The 25,070-nt window shown below is 43.2% G+C and overlaps 1 protein-coding gene across 3 annotated transcripts in view; it reads left to right on the top strand.

Annotated features, from left to right (window-relative positions):
• The window catches only part of RGL1 (ral guanine nucleotide dissociation stimulator like 1), a 161,954-nt gene that overhangs the window by 32,576 nt on the left and 104,308 nt on the right, over positions 1 to 25,070 (top strand). For 2 of the 3 annotated variants that reach the window (XM_057729176.1, XM_057729175.1), the window contains exon 2: positions 2,855 to 2,965. In XM_057729176.1, coding sequence (XP_057585159.1) covers positions 2,855 to 2,965 — 111 coding nt within the window. Of the gene's footprint in view, positions 1 to 1,712; positions 1,903 to 2,854; positions 2,966 to 25,070 lie in introns of those variants that run through there. The other variant, XM_057729177.1, reaches the window with a different exon arrangement.

Here is a 25,070-nt window from a genome sequence, read left to right as displayed (position 1 = left end):
TTTGAAGCTGTGTCTGCTGGAAGGCTGTTTTCCCCTTACACACCAGGTGGCCAGCCAGGGAATTGGTGGAATAGAGAGGAGGCTGATGGCGATCTGAAACTTGAGTAGGGCCTAGTAAGTTATAAGCTGCCCTGTTCAGGGAGGCTTCCCAGGAGAGGTAAGGTTGAAGAAATTTCTTGATATCCCTGAAGTGGAAAACTTTAAGGAGTCATCTCCAAATTCACAGCCAAAAATCAGGTTAAAGTAGTGGTGAAATTAATCTTATGGGTTGCCTAACTGTCCCCAGGTGCATCTTGTATTCTTCAAGATCACTGAATAAGGGTGGGCCTGGGGACTGAGGATGGCTTAAGAAGCAGGGAGGTAGGTCTTCCACATGATTTTCCTCTGGGCACTGGGGACACTCTATCCTGGTGGTCACAGAAGGGTCTAGTTTATGTGGGGTTTTGTTTTTTTAATAGAAATGATCACTTCCATTTTATAAAAAGAGCATCCTGTCTCTCCACAGTTACTGAGCCCTCTAGGTTCTGGTTGTATGCAGGGAACTTAGCTGAGTGACTTCGAGATGTTCTCAAGTGTCCAAAGATCTTTTTATTTTTCCTTGATGTGCCCTCACTGTCATTCATTTTGCTCTCCTGGGAACATCAGTACACTTGATTCTCTAGCTTTTCAGTTCATAATATATTTATTATTAACCAAAGCGCAGCCTTATGCCTTAGCATGGTAATTAGTGAGAGCCCGTTCTTAAAAAAAAAAAAAGTTTAAAGGTGATTAAATTCATTTAGGGGTGAATAGTATAAAAGACACAGAGCCCTAAATGTTTTTGGCAATTGGCATGGAATTCTGCCATGTGCCAGAGTCTGATTATATTATCATCTGGTATCTTGCTGTTGATTTACTTGCTTTTTTACTGCCCCTCTGGCAGTCTCCCCATGAATGGCTCTTTCCCCGCTGTTATTATCCCACTGTGTCCCTAAAGCACAGACAACTGAACCCATGGTGACGACTCACAAAGATTCCCAGAACCTCCAGGGCCACTGGCGGCCCAATTTCCACGCTGTCAGTCTCAGCAAAACCCCTTCCTGCTCTGTCCTTTTCCCTCCAACAACGGCCAGTTACAGTTGGATCAGCCTTGTCATACGGGTGGTAGAAAGAAGTCCAGAGCCATTTCCTGTCGGTGATGTTCTGATGCAGGACAGGGGCAGCCCTTGGTCACGGGTTGCAGAATACCCTCTGACCAATTCTCTTTTGTCCTAATGAGAAACTTCCAGGCTTCTAGTACTGCCACTCTCACTGGGGTCGCCCCGATGGAATCCAAAGTCAATAGGTAACAGGCAGATAACAGACATTTTTCTGACCCCCTCCTCCCATCCTTTTGTGCACCTCCCCTTGGCCCTTTATTTCTTTGAGCGAAGGAAGGAGAAACACACTTAGATCCCTCGTACCACACCCGGATCTTTTTTGGCACCTGGTAGCCAATCAGGAAAACCTGATCCACTTGAAAGGGTGGTTGTCTGCCGATCACCTTCAGAGCTGGAGCCATCACCGCGCGCTAACTCCCTCCATGGGATTTCGGAAAGGGAGCGTGTGCTCCCAAGCACAAACAGGAAAGCCTGACATCACGGAGCGGCGGAGTGGCGTGGGGAGGAGTCTGCGGCGCCCTAGCTCGCTCGCTCGCTCGCCGCGCTCCCTTTGTGGCCGAGTCGCGCGCACCGGCGGCGGCGGCGGCGGCGGGGCGGCGGGCGCGTGTTTGTGCTCGGCGCGCGGCGGCCGCGCGAGGCCCGGGCTGGAGGCGCCGCGGCTGAGCCGGGCGGGGGCTGCGTTCGCCTGGAGCAGGGCGCATCATGCCGCGTGCACACACCGGAGAGAAAGCTGAGAATGAAATTGCTTTGGCAAGCTAAAATGGTAACGAGACCTCTTTGCCTTCTCCCGAGGCTGCCCTGGTTGGGGAATCTTCTCCCGCTTTCTCTGGGCGGGTTTTGGACTCGCTCGGAGTGAGCGGAGCAATCCGATCCCAGACTCGAGAGCTAAAGCTTTCTCCCTCGGCTTTCTGCGCCTGCCTCTCTGCGTGTCTTCTCCCTTTAAACCCTCCTTTCTCAGCAGTTGCCTTTGGTGTGTCCGGGCAGATGTATGTCAGCAAAGGAAAACTTTTAAGGCAAGAGGACCGAGAGTCTGGGGGAGCCGCGGCGCGCGTCTGCGTCCCGGCGGCTCTTTAAACACAAACTTCAAGTTTAGGGAGACCCGGGGGTCGCTGCTTTTTCTGCACTTGCCAGATTATATGACGGAAATAAAAACTTTCGACCTCCCGCTAACTCTTTGGGTTCCAAAACAATAAGAGGAGAAAAAGACATGCGAAGCATTTCACTCCAAAGGAGCGAGCACTCCTGGCATTTTAAACACTTGTTTGTGGCAGAGTTTAAAATGTAGTTTTCTCAAATAACGGAGCAAAAACAAAAGTTAGTCCACTTATAAAAGGACAAACTTTTTCTGCAAATGAATTATTTTTCCTCTCACTTAAGGAGGAAAAGTTAATCAGGACTAAACCCCAGCTTCTTTAAGAAGGAAGAAAAAAAAAAGACTTTAAAAAACTATTTAAGATATGTGAGTGAGTCTAGGAAAACTAAATGGAAAAGTCCGGGGCTCCTGATACCGCAGGAAAGGGCTGGGGGCCAAGAAAATCTCAGCATTCCCTCTATCGCAATGTGTCTTGTGTTGCTCTGATTGTAATATTTATTTTGAACAGCCCATCTTATGTCCTGAGTGCTGCTGTAAGCAGCAAAGCAGCTGGGATAGATTGCGGTTAGCAGAGAGGAAAAAAAAAACTCTTTTTCTTTCTCTTTGTCCCATCTCCTGGCAGAGCTCGATTCAGGACTGGGGTGAAGAGGTAGAGGAAGGAGCTGTTTACCATGTCACCCTCAAAAGAGTCCAGATTCAACAGGCTGCCAATAAAGGAGCAAGATGGCTAGGGGTGAGTAAAGCTGGAGAGATTGTGAACTTCGGACTTGCAGTGTCTCTTGTTCTGTGAATATCATTATTATTTAGCAGAGGCAGGCTTTTTTTTTCCCCCTTCTCTTTTGGCTTTAAAAAGGAAACTTCCAATGACCAAGTGTTTGCACTAGCAGTACTGGTCTGTTTTTGTACTTGCTGTTTTCCAAAGCATCTCCCTTAGGTTTGTCAATAATTCAGAACCTCTTAGAAACGTCTCGAGGTTATTTGGCAAATAGAGTGGGGGTGGAGTGGCAGAAAGTGACACAGAGTAACAGGACCAGAAAATAGCACTGTGTTAGACAAGGGCCGTTTTGCCCAGATGGCATCCTTTTCTCTCCGTGTCTTCCCCCTCTTGATGCTGACAGCCGTTCTCTTACTCCTGTATCTTTACCAAGTACCCAGAATGCTCAGAGGATCTGACATTCCAAATCTGCCTCCTATGGGGGGGGGGGGGTGGCGGGCAGATCTCCCATCGTTACATCCTCTCGACAGCCTGTGAGGAGGCAAATACATGCTTAGTGCCCACGACTTCACGTGTAGAATGCATAGAGGGCTGGGTCTTTGGAGAAACACAGCTTCCCTAAACAAGACTTTTTTCCGCTGAGATTTTAAAGTATTGGGTGAGATCATGTGGGTTATTCGTTATCTCCTAATGGATCCTTCAACATATCCCAACTGAAGGGGATATGAGGAACAGAAAGCTTGGGCAAACATCATCATGTGGAAGGACGAAGGAATTCTTCATCTGGAGGGAGAAGTAATCCTCAGAGAACAGTGAGAGGTGACACAAAAAGACTTGAGAAAGAACGTAGTGCTAGGTGAACAGAGAGGACGGAGTGTGGTTTCACCTGGCCTCATCTGGCCATACTCAGGCTTCACGGCTGATGGGCTTGAGAGCAGTGAAGGTTACGCACTGGCATCCCATCTTTTACTGGCTTTGGGTTTCAGAAAATTCAGTTTTTTTGAGCAGCAGTCAAAGGTTGAAGGTGAAGGAGGACAGGAAACGAAACGGCCCAGGACTCTGTGTTACGATGAGAGGCAACACGTGACTTGCAATCCCTGGAGTTAAAGGCAGGAGGGCAAGTGGCAGTGCTTTCCTCTGCCATGGTTCTGCTGGGCTGCTGACACAGGCATTCACTGCTTTGAGCTTCCCCAGCGGCTTCAAGTCAGGCCCTTCCTGCTCCATACTTGGGGTTGATGTTAGTGGCATCTGCAGGTGTGGCCTGGAAAGGTAGGAGCCTTTCCTTTGAAAACCTGAGGTCTTTACTTATCAAGTAGGTACCTTACTCAGAATCTGATTTTGAAATTAATCAGGTGTATCACCAGCAGACCTGATAGGAAAAGCAGAACTGGAGTTTTGACAAGTCATCACTTTGTTTTTGATGGTTGTGTATATTGCATTTCACTTAAATGTGGTATTGATGTGGCTTGGCCTGAGTATTTCAAGATGATTCACAAGTTCTGAAGCAGCTGCCTTCAAAAGGGTCATTGCATTTCCTGATGCCAGGTTGTTCCTCTCTTTATAATGAGACTGATGTTGTTTGGGCAACAGTTTTAGTTTTTTGGCCAAACACAATAGCAGTGAATGAATAAGTCATGGGGAAATGGAGGGCTTAACTCGATAGGTCCCAAACACACAAAGTATGGTTCATTTATAAGTTCCCAGTTATTTAGTAATTCTGACCTGTTCACTGGACGCCTCTCTGCCTCCTCCCAGAGTTCTCATATTTATACAGAGTTCAGAGTTGGTTCACCCTGGATTTAGCAGTAGAGCTAAAATACCAAGAGGGAAGTTTGTAAAAAGATTGCTTCCGATTGATGGAGGAATCTGTCCCTTCTCCCCATTTCAACAAAGTATGGTTTGCAGCCGCCACCCCAGTCCTCAGGAGCCAATTCCTAGGAGCTCTCCAGCCCTGATCCCCCTTGTTTTCTTGTCTTAGGTGTCCTGTTGGGAAGCACTGTTTTTGTCCTTAGAAATTCCAGACTTAATTAAATGTGACTCAACCAATCGAGCCATAGCAATTACAAAGCCTTTCTCTTTAGGCCTGTGAGTGGCTTCTCTCTATTTGTTCTTCCAGTAACCCTTTCAAAATTCTTCAAAGCAACCAGTTTTATTTGTTGACTTATTGCTGAAGTATAGTTGACGTAGAGTCGGATGTTAGTTTCAGGTTTGCTGCGTAGTGACTTGACATTTGCATACATTATGACATGATCACCATGATAAGCCTAGTAACCATTTGTCCCCACATGAAGTTACTGCAATATTATTGACCATATTCCTCATGTCAAAGCAGCTGGTTTTAGAGTGAACTAGAGAGTGAGGTGAGGTGCAGGTATATCGAAATATGACGATTTAGAAGGAAGGTGGTATTGTGATTATCTCTTTTTTCCACGTGAGGAAACTAATGTCCAGGAAGGTTAAATTGCTTGCCAGAGTCACACAGCTAGGAAGTGGTACAGGCCAGATTTGAATCCAGCTGTTTAGTTCCTTGCTGTTGGGAGCTGCCTGGAACCTTACGACTGTTTCCACAGTGGTGGAAGAGAACGTCGACTCAGAAGAACAAGGATGCTTATGGTGTACTTTCCCCCCCAGTTATTGCACTTGGTGCAACACTTGAGCAACATGCTTTTCTTTATGTTTGGAATAACTTGAGCTGAACATTGAGGTATTTGTTCTGAAGATGTGTATCTTGTTGATAACCTCTCCATCTTGGGTGTGTAAAGGGTGGTGCCCCAAAGACCTGTGAGCTTCTGTAGCACCTGAGGGTGGGCGTGGCTCTCACTACATGTCTGTAAAGTTTATTCAGAAAGCCAAAGTGACTTGAGTATAATGTTTGTAGTTTCTAGTTCTCAGATCGCAGAACAGAATTGAGATCCAGTTTGGGAAGGATAGCAAAATAATTACACATCCTTAGATGTGCAGTATCATACAGTCCAAAAACGTATAGGACATTCTTTTTCGTTTTCTTTGTGAGATTTTGTGTTCAGTTGCTCTTTTGAAGATAAACCCTCTGTCTTTGGTTGTAAAACACACAGCCGACTGCGGCAGCAGCTGCTGGTACATATAGCCGCAGCTTTGCCCATTGGCAGTGAGGTTCTGTTGGGCAACTTTGAAAAACTAAATATTATTGAAATACTGACCCCATTTTTCCTTTACAATAACATCTTAGACTGGGGTAATTTTACGCAGCTCTAGCCCTCAAAGAAAAATGGTTCTGATTATGTCAAAGTATCATAAAATCTCAGGACTTGGAAGAGCCATCAGAAAGTAATTTTATCCAACCATTCAATTAGCTTATAGAAAAATTTCCAGTAATTTTTGGAAGAGCAAAGAGTGAAAAGTTATTATTTTTCTTTGGTCCCAGCGTTGTGGTTATACATTGACAACGATATGTAGAAACAATTTGAGAAAATATCAGTATTCTCTGGAAGCAGGAAATGTCCCATTTGAAGAGGAATACTCAAAAGGACAGAGGAAAAGGATCCCACTGTTAGGGGAGGGGCCACCACGTCAAGAGCCCGTTTTGCTGTCTTCAGAACATGGCAGCTTCAGGGTCTAGAAAAATGTGTCAAACCCAAGCTAAATTCAGAGTGGGGATATGTGTTTCACAAGCAGGACCGGTAGTGCCAGGTCACCTCTGCAGGGTTTGTGAGGAGTGGAATGGTCAGCGGGTAGTCACATGGCTTTCCTTAGTGCTGGGCTCCTGTGGCTATGCGGTCCTTGTGGGGGGGCCCCTGTGCGTCTCTGCCCTTCGTCCTGTATTTATCACGCTGTCTCCCACAGAGGCCCTTGTTGGGTTGAACTGCAGTGCTTGTTAGCTGGGAGGCTGGTAAAGATACTGCCATAGGATGGGAGAAAAAAGTATGCATTTAGAAATAAAAGGAACTGGAAATCTGCTATAGAACCTAGTGGGTTATGTGAGTGCAGTGGTAAGATACCCACTTGTCATATCTGGATGGAGACGTTGACCTCACTTCGATACACTATTTGGGTTGACTCTACCTGGTGCTTCCGTAGCATTGCTGTCCATACTGTCTTTAAATGGCATCCAGTTTCTCGAGTTTTCAGCTAACTTCACTTCTGGGAAGCTTCTCTGATCCTCCAAGTCTGGAGGAGGTGCCCCTTCTGTATGTTCCAGAAGCATTCTCTCTCTCTGGGTCATGCATTTACCTCACTCTGTTGTAATGGCCTGTTTATTTGTATTTCCCATTAGACGGTAAGCTCTGTGAAGTGAGAACTGTGGCATCTAGTTGGCAGAAACTCAGAAAGTGTTTGTTGGATGAACGGAGCAAGCTTCATGCCTTTTTGGGAGGCAAATATTGTCTTGATAAATATGAATGTGTGGTTACTCCTCATTTAAAACCAAATCAGCGTGAAGATGTTAGCCTATAAAGAAAAGGAGGGACGCAAGGCAGTGAGAAAAACTAATTAGCTAATGATTACAGCTATCTTACATCCTTTCTGTAACAAAGCAGGGCACCCATAAAGGTAGTGATTATTCATTTTAACAACAACAACAAAATCATGGCAGTGAATTAACTAGACAATCCCCCTGTGCCTTTCAAAGGCAAGAGGTCCAATTGTATTGAATGTTGAAGAAAGAAAGGCAGGACACGAGTTAGTGTTGGCAAGAATTACCATTACGTGTGGTCAGAGGGCTCAGGAGCGGAGTTTTAGAATCATAAGGAGATAAGCCCTAGAGGAGCCCTCAGTTTACAGTTTGTCATCCTTGTTTTCATCTAGGAAAACAGGCCCCCGGGTTGCATTATTCCTGTCTACCAGAATGTTTAATTTAGGCTTTAGAAAGTAAATTCCAAAATTTAGCAACTATCTGTAAATGAACCAACGGGTGTTTTTCATTTTGACCTTGGGAACATGTTTCTAAAATAATCCAGTAGTATGGCATGTGGACTATACCAATCAAGAAAATACGGTAAATTCCAGTTGCCTGAGATCTCATCACTACGTTGAGTCCTTTCACTGCTTTCAGAATCCTTTTGGGTCTGTGTAAGGGATATTTAACATGTAACCCAAGAATATCCACTTCAGTTTAGCAATCCTGGGGACACGCAATTGAGTTCAAGATACACATCTGCCCCCAGCAAATACAGAACAGCGTAATTCTGATGCACATTAACGCCTTATACTTAAAGTATACATGCTATTAAATTAATATCATAAGCATATTTCATTGTTATTTCTGTAAAAGTGTAAAGAAAACTTTCCTGGAGTTTTAAATTTAGAAAGCAAAGGAGAGCAATGAAGTCGATACCGTGCCTTTCCTTCCCCTTGAGCTCTTCGCTGGAGTTCGCCACTGCCCCATCCCAGTGTTTTACCTCCTTTTGTCCGTGGCGTGCATGTCCTTGTACGCCTCCCCCTTCCAGGGAATCAGAATCGTGTAGTGACTGTCTTACACATTTTACATTAAAATATGCATTAGGAAGCTAAAATAAGTAAAACGTTTAAATTTCTACCATGATATACTTTTTACAGCCAGGAAAAAAAGAAAAAGATTTCTGTAAATGAAGCCAGGCGAGGAGCGGTTAAGTGGGGGAAGATAAGGAATGTAGCTTTTTTCCACGAGAGAAGCTCGTGTCTGGGTTGCTGTTGGGTGTGGCTCTGCCCACAGAGTTGATCTGGAGTTTGGGGCAGTTTCTGGATTGTTTGCTAGTGAAACAGCCACTGTGAACTCCCTCGCTGCTGTGGCCTGTGGCTGCACGATTCTGTCATCTGCATTTGAGTCTGCTGACCTCGCCTTCGATCGGATTCATTTATTCATCAACAGCCTACTTTATGCCAGACACCACGTTGAATCTTGGGAATCTAAAGTAAAACAGGACACCCCATGTTCTTAAGGAAATTTCAGGTCGTAGGGGAGACAGAAACGTAAGCTAATTACCATATATTGTGGCAGGTGTGATCAGTGCTGTGTGAGAGATCTGCACTGGGTGCTAGGGGAGCCCTGAAAAGTAGCCTATGACTCAGGTGGGAGTGGGCACTCCGGGAAGGCTGCATGGAAGAAGGGCCCTTTAGTGGAGAGTTGATGGGCGATAGGAGTTAGATGAGGGTGTGTGGGGTACTGGAGACAGGCATTCCAGTCAGAGAGCACAGCATGGGGGGAGGCTGGGGGGCCAGAGGTGAGAGCCCTATGTGAGGCTCAGCCTGGGAAAGAGGGAAGGGCGCCTGGTGGGGGACGGTTGGGAAAGGAGGCCAGAGAGCAAGGCTGGAGCCACATCTGTGCTCAGCTGTGGAATTTGGTCCTGAATGCCCTGTAGTCATCATTGAAGGGCCTTCAGCAGAGTGGCTTGGTCAGATTTGCATTTTAGAAAGATGACTGACAGCTGAGGGGTGGATGCATGGGGAAGGAGCCAGACTAGGGGAGGAGGCTAGAGTGGTCATGCAGTGCGGAAAGAGATGAAACTGGGGCAGCGGAACAAAGAAGGCAGGTGGAGGAGAGTACAGGGAGAGGCGGGAGAGGGGTGGGCGTGGAGGGTGACAAGAGGAGGCCTGGCCGGCGTGGCTCTTAGCCCCCCTGGTTTCAAAGAGCAGGTCGAAAGCCTTCTGGCCTTCTGGGGTCAGCACCATCCTCTCCTCACTGGATGAAATGTCCTGGGAACTTCAAGGCAGGCTTGCTCCGTGTCAACACTAGCAGATGCCTTTTTTCCTGTTAGCAGGCCCAGCAGACGAGACCCAGGCGTGCCTGCTGTGTCCTGTCCAGAGACGTAATCTCAGTTCAGGCTCTTGAACGGGGCGGCAAAGCACTGCCTGCTTCTCAGATTCCAGAGCACTTGGGAGACCTGGTGGTTTCTGGTTTTGTTCTGTTTTGTTTCTTTTTCTTCTAAAGTCTTCTGTTTCCTTACAAACTAAACAGATTGAATCTGTAGGCCATGGAGAGAGAATAAATATGGAACCCACAGGACTATGATTACAGACTTGTATTTTAGACAACAGCAGTTAAACTTATAATTGTGTTGTTAGGGACACCAGAAATTTTATGGTTAGGTGTCCTGGTCTTTCTCCCTCTTCCTACTCAATGTCTTTAAAGCCTTTCTGAGACTTTTTATCCTGGCTGCTGGCATGACTGCTCTTCGAGGCTCACTCTGTTGGCCGACTCCAAGCGTACAGAAGAAGAAATTTGGTAAGATCTAATGCCTCCTTAGTTTACCACTGCCACAATCTCAGTCTTTCTCTCTCACGTGCACACAGACACACACACACCATAAATTAAAATGCCTTTTCATATTGCATTTTTTAGGATTTGGTGTATCTTTCTAATGTCATTTCATGACCTCTTCTGTATAACTGATCAAAGTCTGACTTTGTTATGTTTTGCTTGGTTTCTCTCGTGTCATTATTGTGATTAACTTCTGTTTAGGAAGTGTTTTCAGTTTGAAAAGGACAAAAATGGAGGAAGGAAGGAATAAAGGTAGGACAAGACTACATCAGGTAGAAGACACCTTCTTGGAGGAAACCCAGTTAGTCTTGTGCAGAGAGAGAGGCATGCCATTTACCACTGGTCCTTTGGGCTTACTACTATAGAAATAAATGCCTGTGCCTTGTCACCTCTGTGGCTGTGTATTGTATTCTGATGAATGGGGTTTCTGCCTGGCCTGGTTCCTCCAAGCCATCTTCTCCTTTCTGTGATGCTGCGTATGACTGACTTCTAAGGATAATGACGGTGGTGGCTGGGCATGGGATGGGGTGTTGGTAGTGGTTCTGTATATCCTTCCACCCTCACAGAATCATTACCCTACATTTTCTAGCATAATTGCTGGTGCCATCTGTGGTCCATTCATTTGAATTCATTTCCACACAGTTAATCTCATCCCATGTAAACTCCCCCAGACATTTTCTGTTTGTTTGCTCTTTTCAGCAAGGAATTGAGCAATTCAACTTTTCCCCTTTATTTTGTTTCCTGCTGATTTTAATACCCATTTTCATTTTTCATAAAAGCAAAGCCAAGGCTGAGTCCTTCCAGCTTCATCATTCTAAAGATAATTTGAAGGCCACAGACAAACTGTTTCTGCTAAAAGCAGGGTGTCTTTGGTCAGTAATTTCAACCGAGGCTCTTGGCAACTCTCTTGGTAGCAACTCTTCTCTAGTCCGATGCTGTTTTCATGCCCGTAACGTCTGTCACTGCTGGTGATGGAGCTGGAATCTGTGGACGATTTCTGTCTAACAAAAGTACATGTAATGGATGTACATAAGAATGATTGAAACTGGATTAGACGTTGGCTAAAAATAAAATGCTTTACAGTCATGACTTTTCTAATTCAAATTGCAGTACTTGAAATTCTTTATTGAGATGACTGATGCTCCCAAACAGAAAATTCAGGAAATCAGAAGCATTTGGTTAGTTTGTGAAGCACAGGGAAAACATTTGCTATTTTCTATCCAAATGTTGACTCCTCCTAATGACACAACACAGTGAGCATATCTGTTTTACAAACAACTTAACCAAGAATTAACAGGGCCCAGAGCCTTCGGGGCCCGGCTGGGGTTCTTTCTCCTGGCTTGGGGCCTTTGCAGGAGGCGGCACCTCCCATTTGCTCTTTCTTTCCAAGGGTATTTCCAGCAGGAGAGCCAGTTGAGGGAGGTAACCTATGCTTCGGAGCCAGACAGATCTGAGTCCAGAGCTGGCCCCTGCCCCATGTGTGGCTGTGTGAACTAGGGCTCTGAAGGTACTTACCCTCTCTCAGCCCGAGTTCCTCACCTGGAAAGGGAGAAGAGCAGTCCCCTCCGGACAGAACTGCTGTGAGGAGTGAGTTGTGTGTGTCAGGTGCTTGGTGCAGAGCCTAGGATGTGGTCTGCCCTCCCTCACTGAGCAGTGGGACTGTCATCGGGACCCCACCATGGAAGCTTGTAGAGGCCTGGGTCCCCCCGGTGCTTGAGGGTGTGTAGAAACCAGATTGCTTGATTGAGATAGGGTGTGGTCCTGACATCCCTTTCTCGTTTTGCACATCTGGGAGGAAGGGCCACGGCAGGGTTTAGTAATCCTTGTTTATTAGAAGTAATGTCTAATGGTGAAACATGATTATTGCCTGGGCTCCAGTATTTCTCATTTCAGAGTCCTTCAGTTTTCCTGTGCAATTAATTTGTCGGTGTTCTGATTTTTATGGTTTAAAAATATTTTACTGCATAACGTCGGCTGTATTCTGTCTTCTCTCTTTGTCATTTCTGCCTGAAAAATGGGAAGGTTGGAAACAATTTTTCTAAAAATTGCTTGGTAAGCATTATGCTAATCGTTCTTCATTGGGCATAATTTAGGATGTGAGTAAATTGTGCTTGCATAAGTTAAAATAAAGGTGAAATTTCTCATTGGGTCACACGTTGATTAGCTAATGCAGCATTTGAGTCCCAAACTAGGAATGAGCTGAATTGCTCCTGAGGTTGTGACTTTAGAATGCCACAGGACGTTTCAAATCTTCACTTTCCTCATCTGTGAAATGGGGAGAATCCTTCTGCCTGTGGGTTTTGTGAGGATCATGTGAGTTAATGTATGTAAAAGTATTTTTAATATGTAAATTATTATACAAATACAAGGATATTCTGTTATTTAACCTTAAGGCTATTTTTTTTTTCTTTTTCTCCTCACCACCTAAATGCTTGATTGGCATTTGGTCTGTTCATTAGTCCTGCCTTCCTTCCCTCATCTCAGAGGCAATCTTTTCAATATTTTTTTCTTCCTATGTGATGATTATCTAATGATATCTTCATGTTCAGCAAGGAGTAGTGTTTTCTCTGCCACAACCATTGTTACTGCCAGTATCCTAGGTGCATTGAAAATGTAGACAAGGCTTCTCTCAATAGATTGGACATGGCAACAAATACCCCAAACTCACAGGATTCTAAAGACAAACGCAGTAGATATCTTGCATGTGAAGCCTTCCTACTTTCTCTTCCTTTTCTTATTCTCTCTCCAGTATGATTTCGTTTTGTTTTGGGATAGTGAAGTTAATGGGCCAAGGACTGGAAAGTGCTTCCAGCCTTTCGGAGCTGCTGGAAAATCAGCGCTTGGTTTGAGGCCAAATCCTGATGTGAGACTTGAACTCATGACCTAATGCCAGAGGCAAAATGTTACCAACCGACCCACACTGACCCTCATGAAATTCAGGCATTTAAAATACTTCCTTTTAAGTAGTCCTTTTGTTGCTTTTGGGGTTCTCTTCTCTATTTCAGCCTTTTCTCACGGCATTCCTGGCTTCCCTGTTAGGAATACAATTTTAGTTTTAAGATCTATTTTTCTCACTGTCTTTCCATTTGCTTATTACAGTGGCTTCCTTCTTGCTTTCCATTTCTCCTGTGTGAGTTCCTTGTTTTGTTCCTGTTCCTTCCTGTCCTTTTTCTGGATTAAAAATAGTCTCCGGGGTCTCTGGCTTCTTGCGCACGAACTTGACCTTCCTTCTATTCATATAGGGTCCCCCCCACCCCGAGTATCTTCCGATCCTTTCCTATGCTCTCAAGATACTCAGACTCCTGCATCCATGCTCTGTTTTTTACTCTGGTTCTCAGCTGACTTATGGGGCTAACTGACCCTTGTACTCAGAGCTGTAATTGAAAATTAAATCTCCTGCTCAAAGATGCTGAGTAAGTGATCTGTTCTTGTCAAGTATTACTGACAGACACTGAATTCTCTCTGCGTGTGCTGATTCCATGTGTGGTACAAAAGGAGGCGGGATCTTACGCACTGACTCAAGGCGCTCGTGTAACATTCATCTATGTGCGAAGTAATGGTGCCGCGATCAGCTGAGCCCAGGAACCGGCTTTCATCCATCATGCTGTTGTGGGTATCCCGGAGGGACTGCTGCTGCTTTGCTCCCACAGAAGTGTTTCTCAGGGAGCTAAAGTTGATTACAGTGTTTCTTCGTGAACATTCTTTGGTTAGTGTTGAAGGGTTATGGTATTCTTTACAAAAATGACTTTCTATCCAATGTTGACCTAGACAATCCACAAATGAGTGTCTGCTCGAGGGATAAAGGCTTGTAAAACTTTAGATGACTGGGCTGAAAAGTGCTGACGGCAGCAGCTCTGATTTCCGCCCCCAGCCCTAACCTGAACTCCCTATTTTGCTAAGAGTTACAGCAGCAGAGTTGATGGTACTCTTCAGTGTGGCAGATGAAGGCTTAAAAGTTTTCCTTCCAGCTCTCTGTCCCTCCAGCTCCCTATGTGGTTATGTCTCCATGAAAAGAACTAGCCCGATCCTTAGTTGAGAGTACAGTCGTAGATTTCATCATCCATGGTGAAGTCCACGTTCATGTGCAGCTCTGTCCTCCTCCTGTCACTGCATGTGGCCATTGTATCAGCCTGCAGTGCTTTTCTGTTCACTGATTGACTGATAAACTGCTTACCTTTCAAGTCCCAGCTCAAATGTCATATGAAGTCTTATACTGTCCCTGAGCCCTCTTCTGGAATAATTATCCTTTTATCTGGGTCTTCTTAGCGCTTTACCAAAAGCTCTACTACGGCACTTATCACATTGTATCCTTTAAAAAAAAAAGTTTCTCTTTGCCTTGTTCATTTGAGCGCCTCAAGGGCAATGGGTGGGACCATAGTTTTCAATTTTCATATTCCCATCACCTGGAACCATGACCAAGTCATAGTCAGTACTCAGTAAGCATCTTATAAGTTGTTTGACCTAATCTCTATTGTAAAACATGTATCTTCATGACTTTCTTTTGGCCAGTTGGTAATATTATAAATCTCATTCTTTGAAACATAAAGGAAAATATTGAATAAGTAAGCTAGATCTAATTTATATTTTATACTTCATCCAATGACACAAGAAAAAAAGAAAAATGCTGATTTTGCCTCATTTTTGTCAGCATTGCTTTTTCTACACATTTCATTGATCTTATGAAAATTGATTTAACTATTATGGTGACCTCCATAGTAGAATGACAAGGTAATTAAAATTAGCCCATAAGCTTCTTGGTAACATATGGGTTTGAGTCATGGGTCAAGGACAAACCTTTGGGAACCCAGTTCTGCTTCGGATTCCAGTTATTTTACTTAGGGTTTTCACATATTTTACTTGATCGCATATCTGAGGGCTGCAGTTTGCTTCAAGCTTGTATTAACGCGGGATCAAACCACTTTGGCTTTGTTCCTTAGAACACGTTTCTGTAAAGGGATCTGACACCCTCCATGCACATGACCACTAGGTCATGCACAAATGATGAAGCTGCTTCTCTGAGATTTGGGGGGCAGGCTTGTTGTATACGGCACTTTCTGGGGTGTGCTCCTGTTATCAGAATTCATTGGCAGGAAGGGATTTAAAAATAAGTGACATAAATTGTACTTTATTGTCTAGCATAATAGTATCTGTAGACTTTTCAGTTTTCATGAGTAAAACTCAGCTCTTTTGCTCTGTGGTCTTACATTCTTAACTCTTAAATTTCTACTTCAGTCAAAACTAAAGCCTGTGCTAGAAGTTTTCAGAAGTCCAGCTGTTGCTAGGTGCTTCTCTTCAGACTGTCCCAGCATAATTGGCTCTGTCAAGGTCAAGTTTTCTGACTGCTTCTGGTCCTTCTTGCCTTTTATCCAAGCATGTTATCCTTACCTTTTTCTTTTTATAGGGATTCAATGGCATATATGTTTGCTTTGGAAAAGAAGGAAAAAGCTTTTTAAAGCAATGTTATTCTTAAAAGAGTGCGACCACAACATCATACACGTTATTTTTACATGAAGACAAAAAAATCACCCATAATTCTACCGCAGTCACACAGTTCTTGAAACTTCTGCTCTTTATCTTCCAATCTTCGTTCACAGGCGCATATTTTAACATAGTTGCAATCACGCTATTTATTCAGTTTTTTAATCAGCAAGATATATTTTTCAGAACAACTTTTCTAAAAGTTACTCTCTGGTTTGAATCTTATGTGCGTTTGTTATATTTCTGATGTCACAGACAAAAAGAATGCATTTGGACTTTGAGGAGTTTCAGAGTGATACTGCTTATTATTGGGTTAACAAGCCTCATCTCTGTTCTTCTGCCTTGTGAAATCTCCTATGCTTTATCAGGGCTGTGAGCTTTCACCAGGAGCAGAGAGTACAGTGTGAGATGAGGACGTGTGAGCAAACATGCAGTGCAGTTCAGCAGGGGTGGGTAGCTCCCCTTCCTTCTACTGCCGGGCACCATCGTGGGTCCTGCTGCTCTGGGGGATGTGGGACCAGAACTCTTAGGCCTGCACTGTTCAGTATGGTAGCTACTGGCCTTATGTAGCTGCGGAGCACCTGAAATGTGGCTAGTCTGAATTGAAATGTGCTGTGCATGCAAAGTACACACCAGATTTCAAAGACTTCATATGATGAAGATACTGTAAGATAGCTCACTCATTTTCTATAGTGGTCACATGTTGAAATGATAATATTTTGATATAATGGGTTAAATAAAATATATTGTTAAAATGAATTTCACCTGTTTCTTTTTACTTTTTTTTTTTTTTAATGTGGCTACTAGCAGCTTTAAAATTACATATTGTGGCTGGCACTGTCTTTCTATTGGACAGTGTTGCTCTAGGGCCTTACCTTTCAAAATGCAGGGTGTAGCTTATGAGTGAGTTCTGAAATCAATTTAGTGGGTCAAAAATCAGCATTTTAAAATTGGAACAGAATGAAATAAAAAATATTAGAATAGCATTGTTGTGAAACTTGTTTTAAATATGTGTGAGTAGGTACTGAGTCATGTGTAAAAGGCATCTTTTCTTTTTACTGTGAATCGTGGTTAAGAAGTTTGAAACTCACTGTTCTAGTGTGGTCCAGCTTAATCCAGTGCATCACCAGGAGGCCGGGTCTGCTTTGTAAGAGGGCAGGTTGCTACCAGCAACACCATATAAATTTTAGGTCTGGTTGGTAGAAGCTCTTCTGGAACAATGCAACCAAGCCAGACCCTGCAAGAAAGTAAACCTGAGCGTGGGTGCCCGTCCTAAAAGCAGTAGCTCCTCAGGGGACTTCCAGAGTGAAGCGTGAACTAAGAATGGTTACAGTTCTGTCAACTGAAGTCTGGACACATGTGCTCAGCACTAAAGTGTTCCTTGAGCCCAGGAGAGACTTTCATGTGATGAGTTGCTTCTTGAAGATGTCTTCAAAATTGCCTCATGGGTGGTGATTCTTTCTAAGAAGCAGAGTGGTTTCTTAAGTACCTAGGAGCCAAGCTGGGCTGGACAAGAGTTCTCTTTGACCCTTAGATCCTCCACCCACCATGTCCTGTTGAAATCAGAGGAGGCTGTACTGTCATCTAGGCTCACACCAGTCCTCTTCCCTCTTGACAGAAAGAAAACATGTCCTTGCAGTATGCAAGATGTAGGGGCAGTCACCAGGGCTATGTCTTTGGCTGGGTTCTAAATAAAGGACACTTAAAGCTACAGAGAGAGGGGAGAAAAGGCTCCAAAAATGAAGTTTATGGAGTTGCTTGGGCCTTGTATTTATTCTGACAGTTGTAAAAATTCTTTTGGGCTGACCCATTTTTCCTTTCTTAATTAAAAAAAAAAAATCTGGCAGGCAAGAGTAAGAAATGTAAAACATGTGACTAATGCTTCAGCTTTTTCTCCTGGAGCCAGATTCTTCAAAATTATACCTTAGACATGCTTGATGTTTTAAAAACAATTGCCCACAAAAGCCACCAAACGTTTGTTTCTGAAACTTGTAGACTTAGATGGCATTCATTTTCAGTAAAGAGTCCAAAAGCACAACATTTAGGAGTTATTGAACTGAAATCTTCTTTGGAGATTTTGCTCTGGTGAATCAGATTACCCTAGGAACTGGCAGAGGGCCATGCAGCCTTTCGCCTCTTTTGCTTGAGTATTTCCAGTCCTGTTGGTAGTTACCCAGAATCTTTGAGGGAGTTAGACTAAATGATCTCCAAGATCCTTTGTAGATGGAAAGTACTATGATGCGGGTGACGTACTGGATTGGCAAGCGGGAGCTGTGTTTGTGTTGACCTCTTGTTGTTCTGTACCCATCACAGATAGTTCATTCATTCATTCATTCACTTATTCAAATTTGACCCCTACTGTGTGCCCAGTACTGTTCTTGGTCTCAGTAGGCAGCTCATAGAATTGTTGAACACTTTTATCACAGTGGATTTGAGGGCCTCCAAAGTTCAGTTCCAGTTTCTCCCTCTCTAGTGTTATTTCCTTTTACATACTCCACGCTTTAACCTAACTAGGCTATTTTCCTATCCTAGGGTCTTTTTCCTTGGCTGTTGCCTCTGTCTGAAATGTCCTCCTTTCCTCTAATCTGTGCAAATCCCAGCCATCACTCAAATTCCAGCTCACATGCCATTTCTTCCACCAATCCACTTCGGTTTCCCAAATGGTAGTAAATTATCCTTTTTGGAGTTCTGCAGCACTTTGTACTTCTCTCGTGATCCACGTGTAATTGTATTAGGTTGAACTATATGAGATTGCCATATTAGTAAGTTAAAAATGGTTGCATATTGGCAACTTTATATGGTTCTTTTTAATATTAGGAATGTATGGGACTTAAATTAGGTCTCTTCACACATATACTACAATACATTCATGACTCATGTTTAAGATGCCTTGGTCTTTTTAAATTTTGTAATATTAATTGTTATTACACTCAGTCTCATTTAGTCTGTACTTGGAGAACAGATTTTAAAAAGATCTAAATGTAGAAAATTTTTGTTTTTATTAAATCTAATTTTATTAGTATTAGCTAATATTTCCCAGTTTTTAAAAAAAATCTTCGAAAATTCTGATTCTGTAAGTTAATGCACCAGATACAACGTTTGATTCAGTTTAATAAGGTTCTATATAATTATCTGTTTCATTTGTTGAAATGATTTAATCAGCATGTCCAAAGACAAAACTCTTTGTTATATTACTAGAGACGTTCCCCACTCATAGCTGTACTCACTAGTTGACATTGCTTCACCATTCAGCATTCCCTATTTGCTTGGAATACAAATCTAGTCAATTCTACAACTGTTCAACTCATAGGGCTCCATCATATCCGTAAAGATCTAAAGACAGGGACTTCCCTGGTGGCGCAGTGGTTAAGAATCCGCTTGCCAATGCAGGGGACACGGGTTCGAGCCCTGGTCCAGGAAGATCCCACATGCCGCGGAGCAGCTAAGCCCACGTGCCACAACTACTGAGCCTGTGCTCTAGAGCCCGCGAGCCACAACTGCTGTGCCCACGTGCCACAACTACTGAAGCCCACGTGCCTAGAGCCCTGCTCTGCAACAAGAGAAGCCACCGCAATGAGAAGCCAGAGCACCACTAGGAAGAGTAGCCCCCACTCCCCACAACTAGAGAAAGCCCACAAGCAGCAATGAAAACCCAATGCAGCCAAAGTAAAAAAAAAAAAAAAAAGCAAACAAACAAACAAACAAAGATCTAAGGACAGAGTTGGTGGAATGGTTTTCTGAGTCTGTGAACATTGCATCATGTCTGTATCATTCCTTTTTTCTTGCCTAAGGTCGGAATAGGATGGACAGTTAATTTGATCCGATATTATTTTTCTCAGTGATTTCATGTTAGCTCCTAGTGATCATTGCTTACAAACCATGTGGGATATTGGCAACAGTGGTTTGTAGGTAAATCAGTCCATTGTTTCCAGTCCACCTTAAATTCCTGTCTAAAAATTGGTGTTTTCTTGTTGCCAGGCTTCAGATACTTGTATGAGCCTCTGCTTCTGTGAAGATTCCATTCATCAGTATTATGGTCACATCTGCTGGTTCTTTCAGTGCCCTTCAGGCTATTTATCTGGCTCTGGAGACATGAAGTCACTTAAAGGGCTAAGTGCTTTCTTAATATCTCCTTCTCTATCTTGGGCTCTAGTTTCCTCTTCATCATGCTGGTCCTGCCCTTTTTCCAGTTTGAAGATCATTTTCCTTGATAATGCAGATAGAAGCTTAAGGGGAGTGAAGTAGTTCTCTTTTCTCTCTCTTATCAGTTAACATTACCCCACCGATCAGCAATGAGCTGCTCCTTCCTCATTTTGCCCCTTGTATAGCTGAAGAGAGCTCTTGAACTTGACCTTAACATTTTCAGATCATTATGAGTGTTAACTTTCACGTCACCATGCTTTTAGATATGTGCTACCCTAAATATATAGCCTTAGTTATGTGGCCTTCTTTCTGTCTCTGTTAATTTGGGAAACCTGTACACACCTGGATTTCTTAAAACTTTTCTTTCCTATTTGGAACTTTTATCCTACCTTTCTTGAATCCTCTTCCCTGTTATGGAAAGTTTACATTAACTTTAAAAAACATTGTTTTCCTAACATTTGGAATTCTGTCTGACACCTGTAGAACATAATCACTTTCTCCCAAGGTTCCTATAAATCCTTCAGCAATCACTGTTCCTTGGTGATCACAATTATGTCTGGAGTATTGTTTTCATTTCCCTCCATCAGCAGAGCAGATTAAAAACCTGGAAGAAAGCATCAGTAGCTGTTGGTGAACACAGTGAGAAGGAGGAGTCAAAGATGAGTCTAAGATTTTTGGTGTAATTGAACTAAGAGAATAGCCATGCCATTAGAAGAAACAGGAATTTGGGAAGAAGAGCTTCTTCTTTGTGGTGCTGATGGGGATGGTGGTGCCAAGATCATTTCAACTTCAGACGTAGCACACCGGAGGGGCTTCCAATTAGAAGAGATTTGGGATTAGAGGTATCATTCACACATAGGCGAATGAACGATACGGAAAACAGAGGAAGGGTGAGGGCCAGGCTCGGGTAATGTCATATTCAGGAGACAGTAAGGCAGAGAGTGGTTGGTCTAGGAGTCAGAAAAAGTGTCGTTAGAGAGGTAAGGGAGAAAAACAGGCTAATTCATTAACATAGAATACAGGGGAGGCCTAAGTTTTAACTTATTCAGAGGCTTACATACTCTAGAAAACAAGCAGAATAACACCCTCTCACTTTTGGTTATTTCAACTTTCCAGAGCATGCTTAAAAATGGAAAGGTATTGAAAAAATTCTCTGAACCCAAATAACCCTCACTCCATAGGAAAGACCATCATTCTTAATATATACCACGTTAACTCCTAATACATAACAAAGGTGGTTATTTATGTATAGTCATGATAAGGTTTTTGGTACAGTTGAGCAGATGTGGCAAATTTGAAGAGAATGGGGCTTTTAGAGTCAGACATACTCATAATAACAAAAACATGATCCAGTGGAAGCCTATGTTCAAATATTACTGTCTCAGTGAGGCCTTCTCTCTCTTTTTTTTCCCAAGATTTATTTTATTTGTTTGTTTGTTTATTTATTTATTGGCAGCGTTGGGTCTTCGTTGCTGCACACGGGCTTTTTTTAGTTGTGATAAGTGGGGCTGCTCTTTGTTGTGGTGCCCGGGTTTCTCATTGTGGTGGCTTCTTATCTTGGAGCATGGGCTCTAGGTGTGTGGGCTTCAGTAGTTGTGGTGAGTGGGTCCAGTACTTGTGGCTTATGGGTTCTAGAGCGCAGCCTCAGTAGTTGTGGTGCGCGGGCTTAGTTGCTCCAAGGCATGTGGGATCTTCCTGGACCAGGGCTTGAACCCGTGTCCCCTGCATTGGCAAGCGGATTCTTAACCACTGCGCCACCAGGGAAGTCCCAGGCCTTCTCTTAACCACTCATTTAAGTTGCAACGCTCCCCAGCCCTGGAACTCCCCATCCCGCATTTCAGCTTCACTCTCCTTGCCACTTAACCACTGTCTAACGTACCATTTTGTTTGTAATTGACTGACAGATTGATTGCCTCTTCTGCATTAGAATGTAAGTTCCATGAGGACATGGATTTTGGTCCTCCCCCCTCCCCCACCCCACACTGTCTTCCCAGAGTCCAGAACACCACCTAGCAGACAGAAGACACAATGAATATTTATTTGTTGAATAAAGGAATATAAGAAAGTAATGTTGATTAGATATCAGACATTGAGCTATACGGGATTATTTAGCTTTGGAATGAGCACTGCTCTCCTTCAGTGTCTTTTGGGGACGCATACACAGTCCCCTGTAGCGTTGGTGGCTCACAGAGCTATGAATGAAAGGTTAAGTCATGCTCAGGATATTCTACTTCTGAAGGCCACAAAAAAAAAGTGTTTCCATCGAATTAATAAAACTTTTAGGATTTTGGTGTTTAAAAGATCCTCATTGAGAAAACAACTCTTTCTATGTATGTTGAACATTAAATTTCCCCATGAAGGGTCACTGTTAGGTGATCTAAATGTACTGCTTTGTTAAAAATTTGATTTTTTTTTTTTTTACCTCATTCACACCCTTCACAACTTCCTTCCAGGTCTGTTGGAAGGAAATGTTAAAGTATTGCCTCCTTCCTTCCCAGTCTCAGAGACCTTTGACCAGAAGCTGTGGAATTAGTTAGATGTTGGGTCTACAGAGAAGTATATGGGAGCTAAACTTACAAATGACTAAATTGGAAACTCACTGGTTTTGCCTCCACACTGACTACTGCTTTATTATATGACATCTTGTGCCTCTCATGCTTTTTTGGCAAAATGAATCAATACAGTTGGCCCCCTGTATCCACAGGTTCCCCACCTGCAGATTCAACTAATTGTGGATAGAGAGTATTTGGAAAAAAAACTTCAGAAAGTTCCAAAAAGCACAACTTGAATTTGCCACTTTGGCAACTCTACATAGCATTTACATTGTATTACAACTATTTAAATAGCATTTACATTGTATTAACTATTGTATATACTCTAGAGATGATTTAAAGAATACAGGATGTGTGTGGATTATGTGCAAATACTACACCATCTTATCTAAGGGACTTGAGCATCTGTGGATTTTATCGTCATTCTCAAGGGGCCTGGAGCCAATCCCCACACATACTGAGGGATGACCATATGTATTTCTAACTAAGTGCTCACTGTCCATCAAATTACATAAGTATATTTGAAAGATGCTACATTTCTTCCCAGTTAAGACAGAGCAACAAAGCATAGCACTCCAGCTCAGCTCTAGCCTGGACACCTTCTACACATTCTGCCTCTTCCACAGTTACCTTCTAGTCCTTACAGAAGCATTTTTTTTTATTCTCCTCTTTCATGATTTTCTTTGGACACAATAGCTGTGTACACGATTTCCCTGGCTCAGTATAAGTATTTTAACCTTACAAGTTAAAGATATGACCAAGGAGAGCTTTTTAATGCGACAGGAAAGTCCCCCCACTTGAATTAGAGTGCCCAGGCAGTATGGAGTTATGTAATAGGTGTTCATGCAGCTCAGTTCGTTACATAACATAATGGTCACTCACAACCAGATACTTAAATCCGTCTCAAATTCAGGACCATTGTGTCCACTTGCAGAGACAGTGCTTTCTTTGTTTGTACCAAATAAGCAGTTAGTGATTATTAGCTTAGCTATTAAGTTAAATCACATTCCTGGAAAGGGAAATGTTGCAGCTTTTTTTGTTTTTGTTTTTAAATGGGAGAGGAGAATGCATTTTTGAAAATCCAAACATACAACTACTACTGGCAACATGACCATTACACCTCTTTGACAAGAGAAGTTTATGTTTTGTTTGATTAAGGCAGTTATAGTTTCCCAGAGCCCCATGACCTCTGTCCTGTTAATGCAAAATCTATATATTTACCTTCAAATAGTCCTAGTGACTTGGAACAGCTATGTCCTAATTTGCCTACAGTGGTGTCTTTTCCCTCGCAGTACACCAGAGAGGGAATTTTGACTTGCTGTTGAGTATAGGACCTGAGAGCTGGTGATTCATTCACAGAACCTGACGTGGAGTCAGTTATCACTATTTGACATGTGTGGAATGAGGGGCGGGGGGGTAGTACATGGGGGACCTTTGATGAGCAAATGGGGGTGCAACCTACTGGAGCCTTGTGGCACTGCTCCTTTTCATTTATTTATTTATTTTAATTTATTGGCTGCGTTGGGCCTTCGATGCTGCCTGCGGGCTTTCTCTAGTTGCAGAGAGTAGGGGCTACTTGTCATTGCAGTGCACAGGCTTCTTATTGTGGAGGCTTCTCTTGTCGTGAAGCACAGGCTCTAGGCGTGTGGGCTTCAGTAGTTGCGACACGTAGGCTCAGTAGTTGTGGCTCAGGGGCTCTAGAGCACAGGCTCAGTAGTTGTGGTGCACAGACTTAGTTGCTCCGAGGTATGTGGGATCTTCCCAGACCAGAGCTGGAACCCATGTCCTCTGCATTGGCAAGCGGATTCTTAACCACTGTGCCACCAGGGAAGCCTGACACTGCTCCTTGAATGTTGCTTTGGAGTCTGAAGGGTTTGGGCTGGACTCTGGCCTTTGTCAATTACTAGGCTTGAGACTGGGTCAATTACTTAGCCCCTTGAGCCTTCAGTGTCCTCATCTATAAATTGGGATTATTGCGAGAATCAAATGAAATTGTGTATATACAAGAGCTTTGAATATTAGGGCCACACAAACAATAACGTCATTCTCAGTCTGAACTTTTCTAATCAGAATTGAACTTGTATAGTAACACTGTTTAACTTATGTGTTCATTTACTCTGATCTGCTCCAGTTAGGAGCAAGTCAAAGTAAGTGTATGCTTCTACTCTGAATAAAAGTAAAATCAATTGGTGACTATGGAGAAAGAAAAAAATTGGTCCCTTGCTACAGGTAAGGGAGAAAGGGAGCTGGAGAGGAGAGAGGTATCACCAAAATTTCAGAAGAGGGAACTCATGCCCAAGTAAAAGCAGATGATTTTGCTTCAATCCTGGTTTATTTCATTTGATGATCATTGGAATTCCACTGTTATTGTGCTTCTTAATCATTAATGCTTATTATAATAATCTAGAACTAACTGCAGATTCCCCAGTTATAGGGATTTGCATTTAGTAGGTTGGAGGTTGGGTCCATGAATCTGCTTTTGACCAGGACCTCAGGTGATTCTGATGCAGGTGGATAATGGTCCACATTTTGAGAAAACTTTGCCGCCTTTCGTAGTTTTTAATTGAATCCTTTCTTATTTCCTTCAGTTCATTCTTCGTGTAGATCCGTGTTATATTTGATCATGGTATCTCTCCCTGCTTAAAATCTTTTAATGGTTTCCCATTGATATTAGGTTCAAGATAAAAATTCTTCTCCTGGCTAAGCTTGTCTCCTGCCACTCTACCCTGGCTCCCTT

Source organism: Hippopotamus amphibius, chromosome 3 (genome assembly GCF_030028045.1).
Source record: "Hippopotamus amphibius kiboko isolate mHipAmp2 chromosome 3, mHipAmp2.hap2, whole genome shotgun sequence".
NCBI lineage: Eukaryota > Metazoa > Chordata > Mammalia > Artiodactyla > Hippopotamidae > Hippopotamus > Hippopotamus amphibius.
This window is presented reverse-complemented; position numbering and strand designations above follow the sequence as displayed.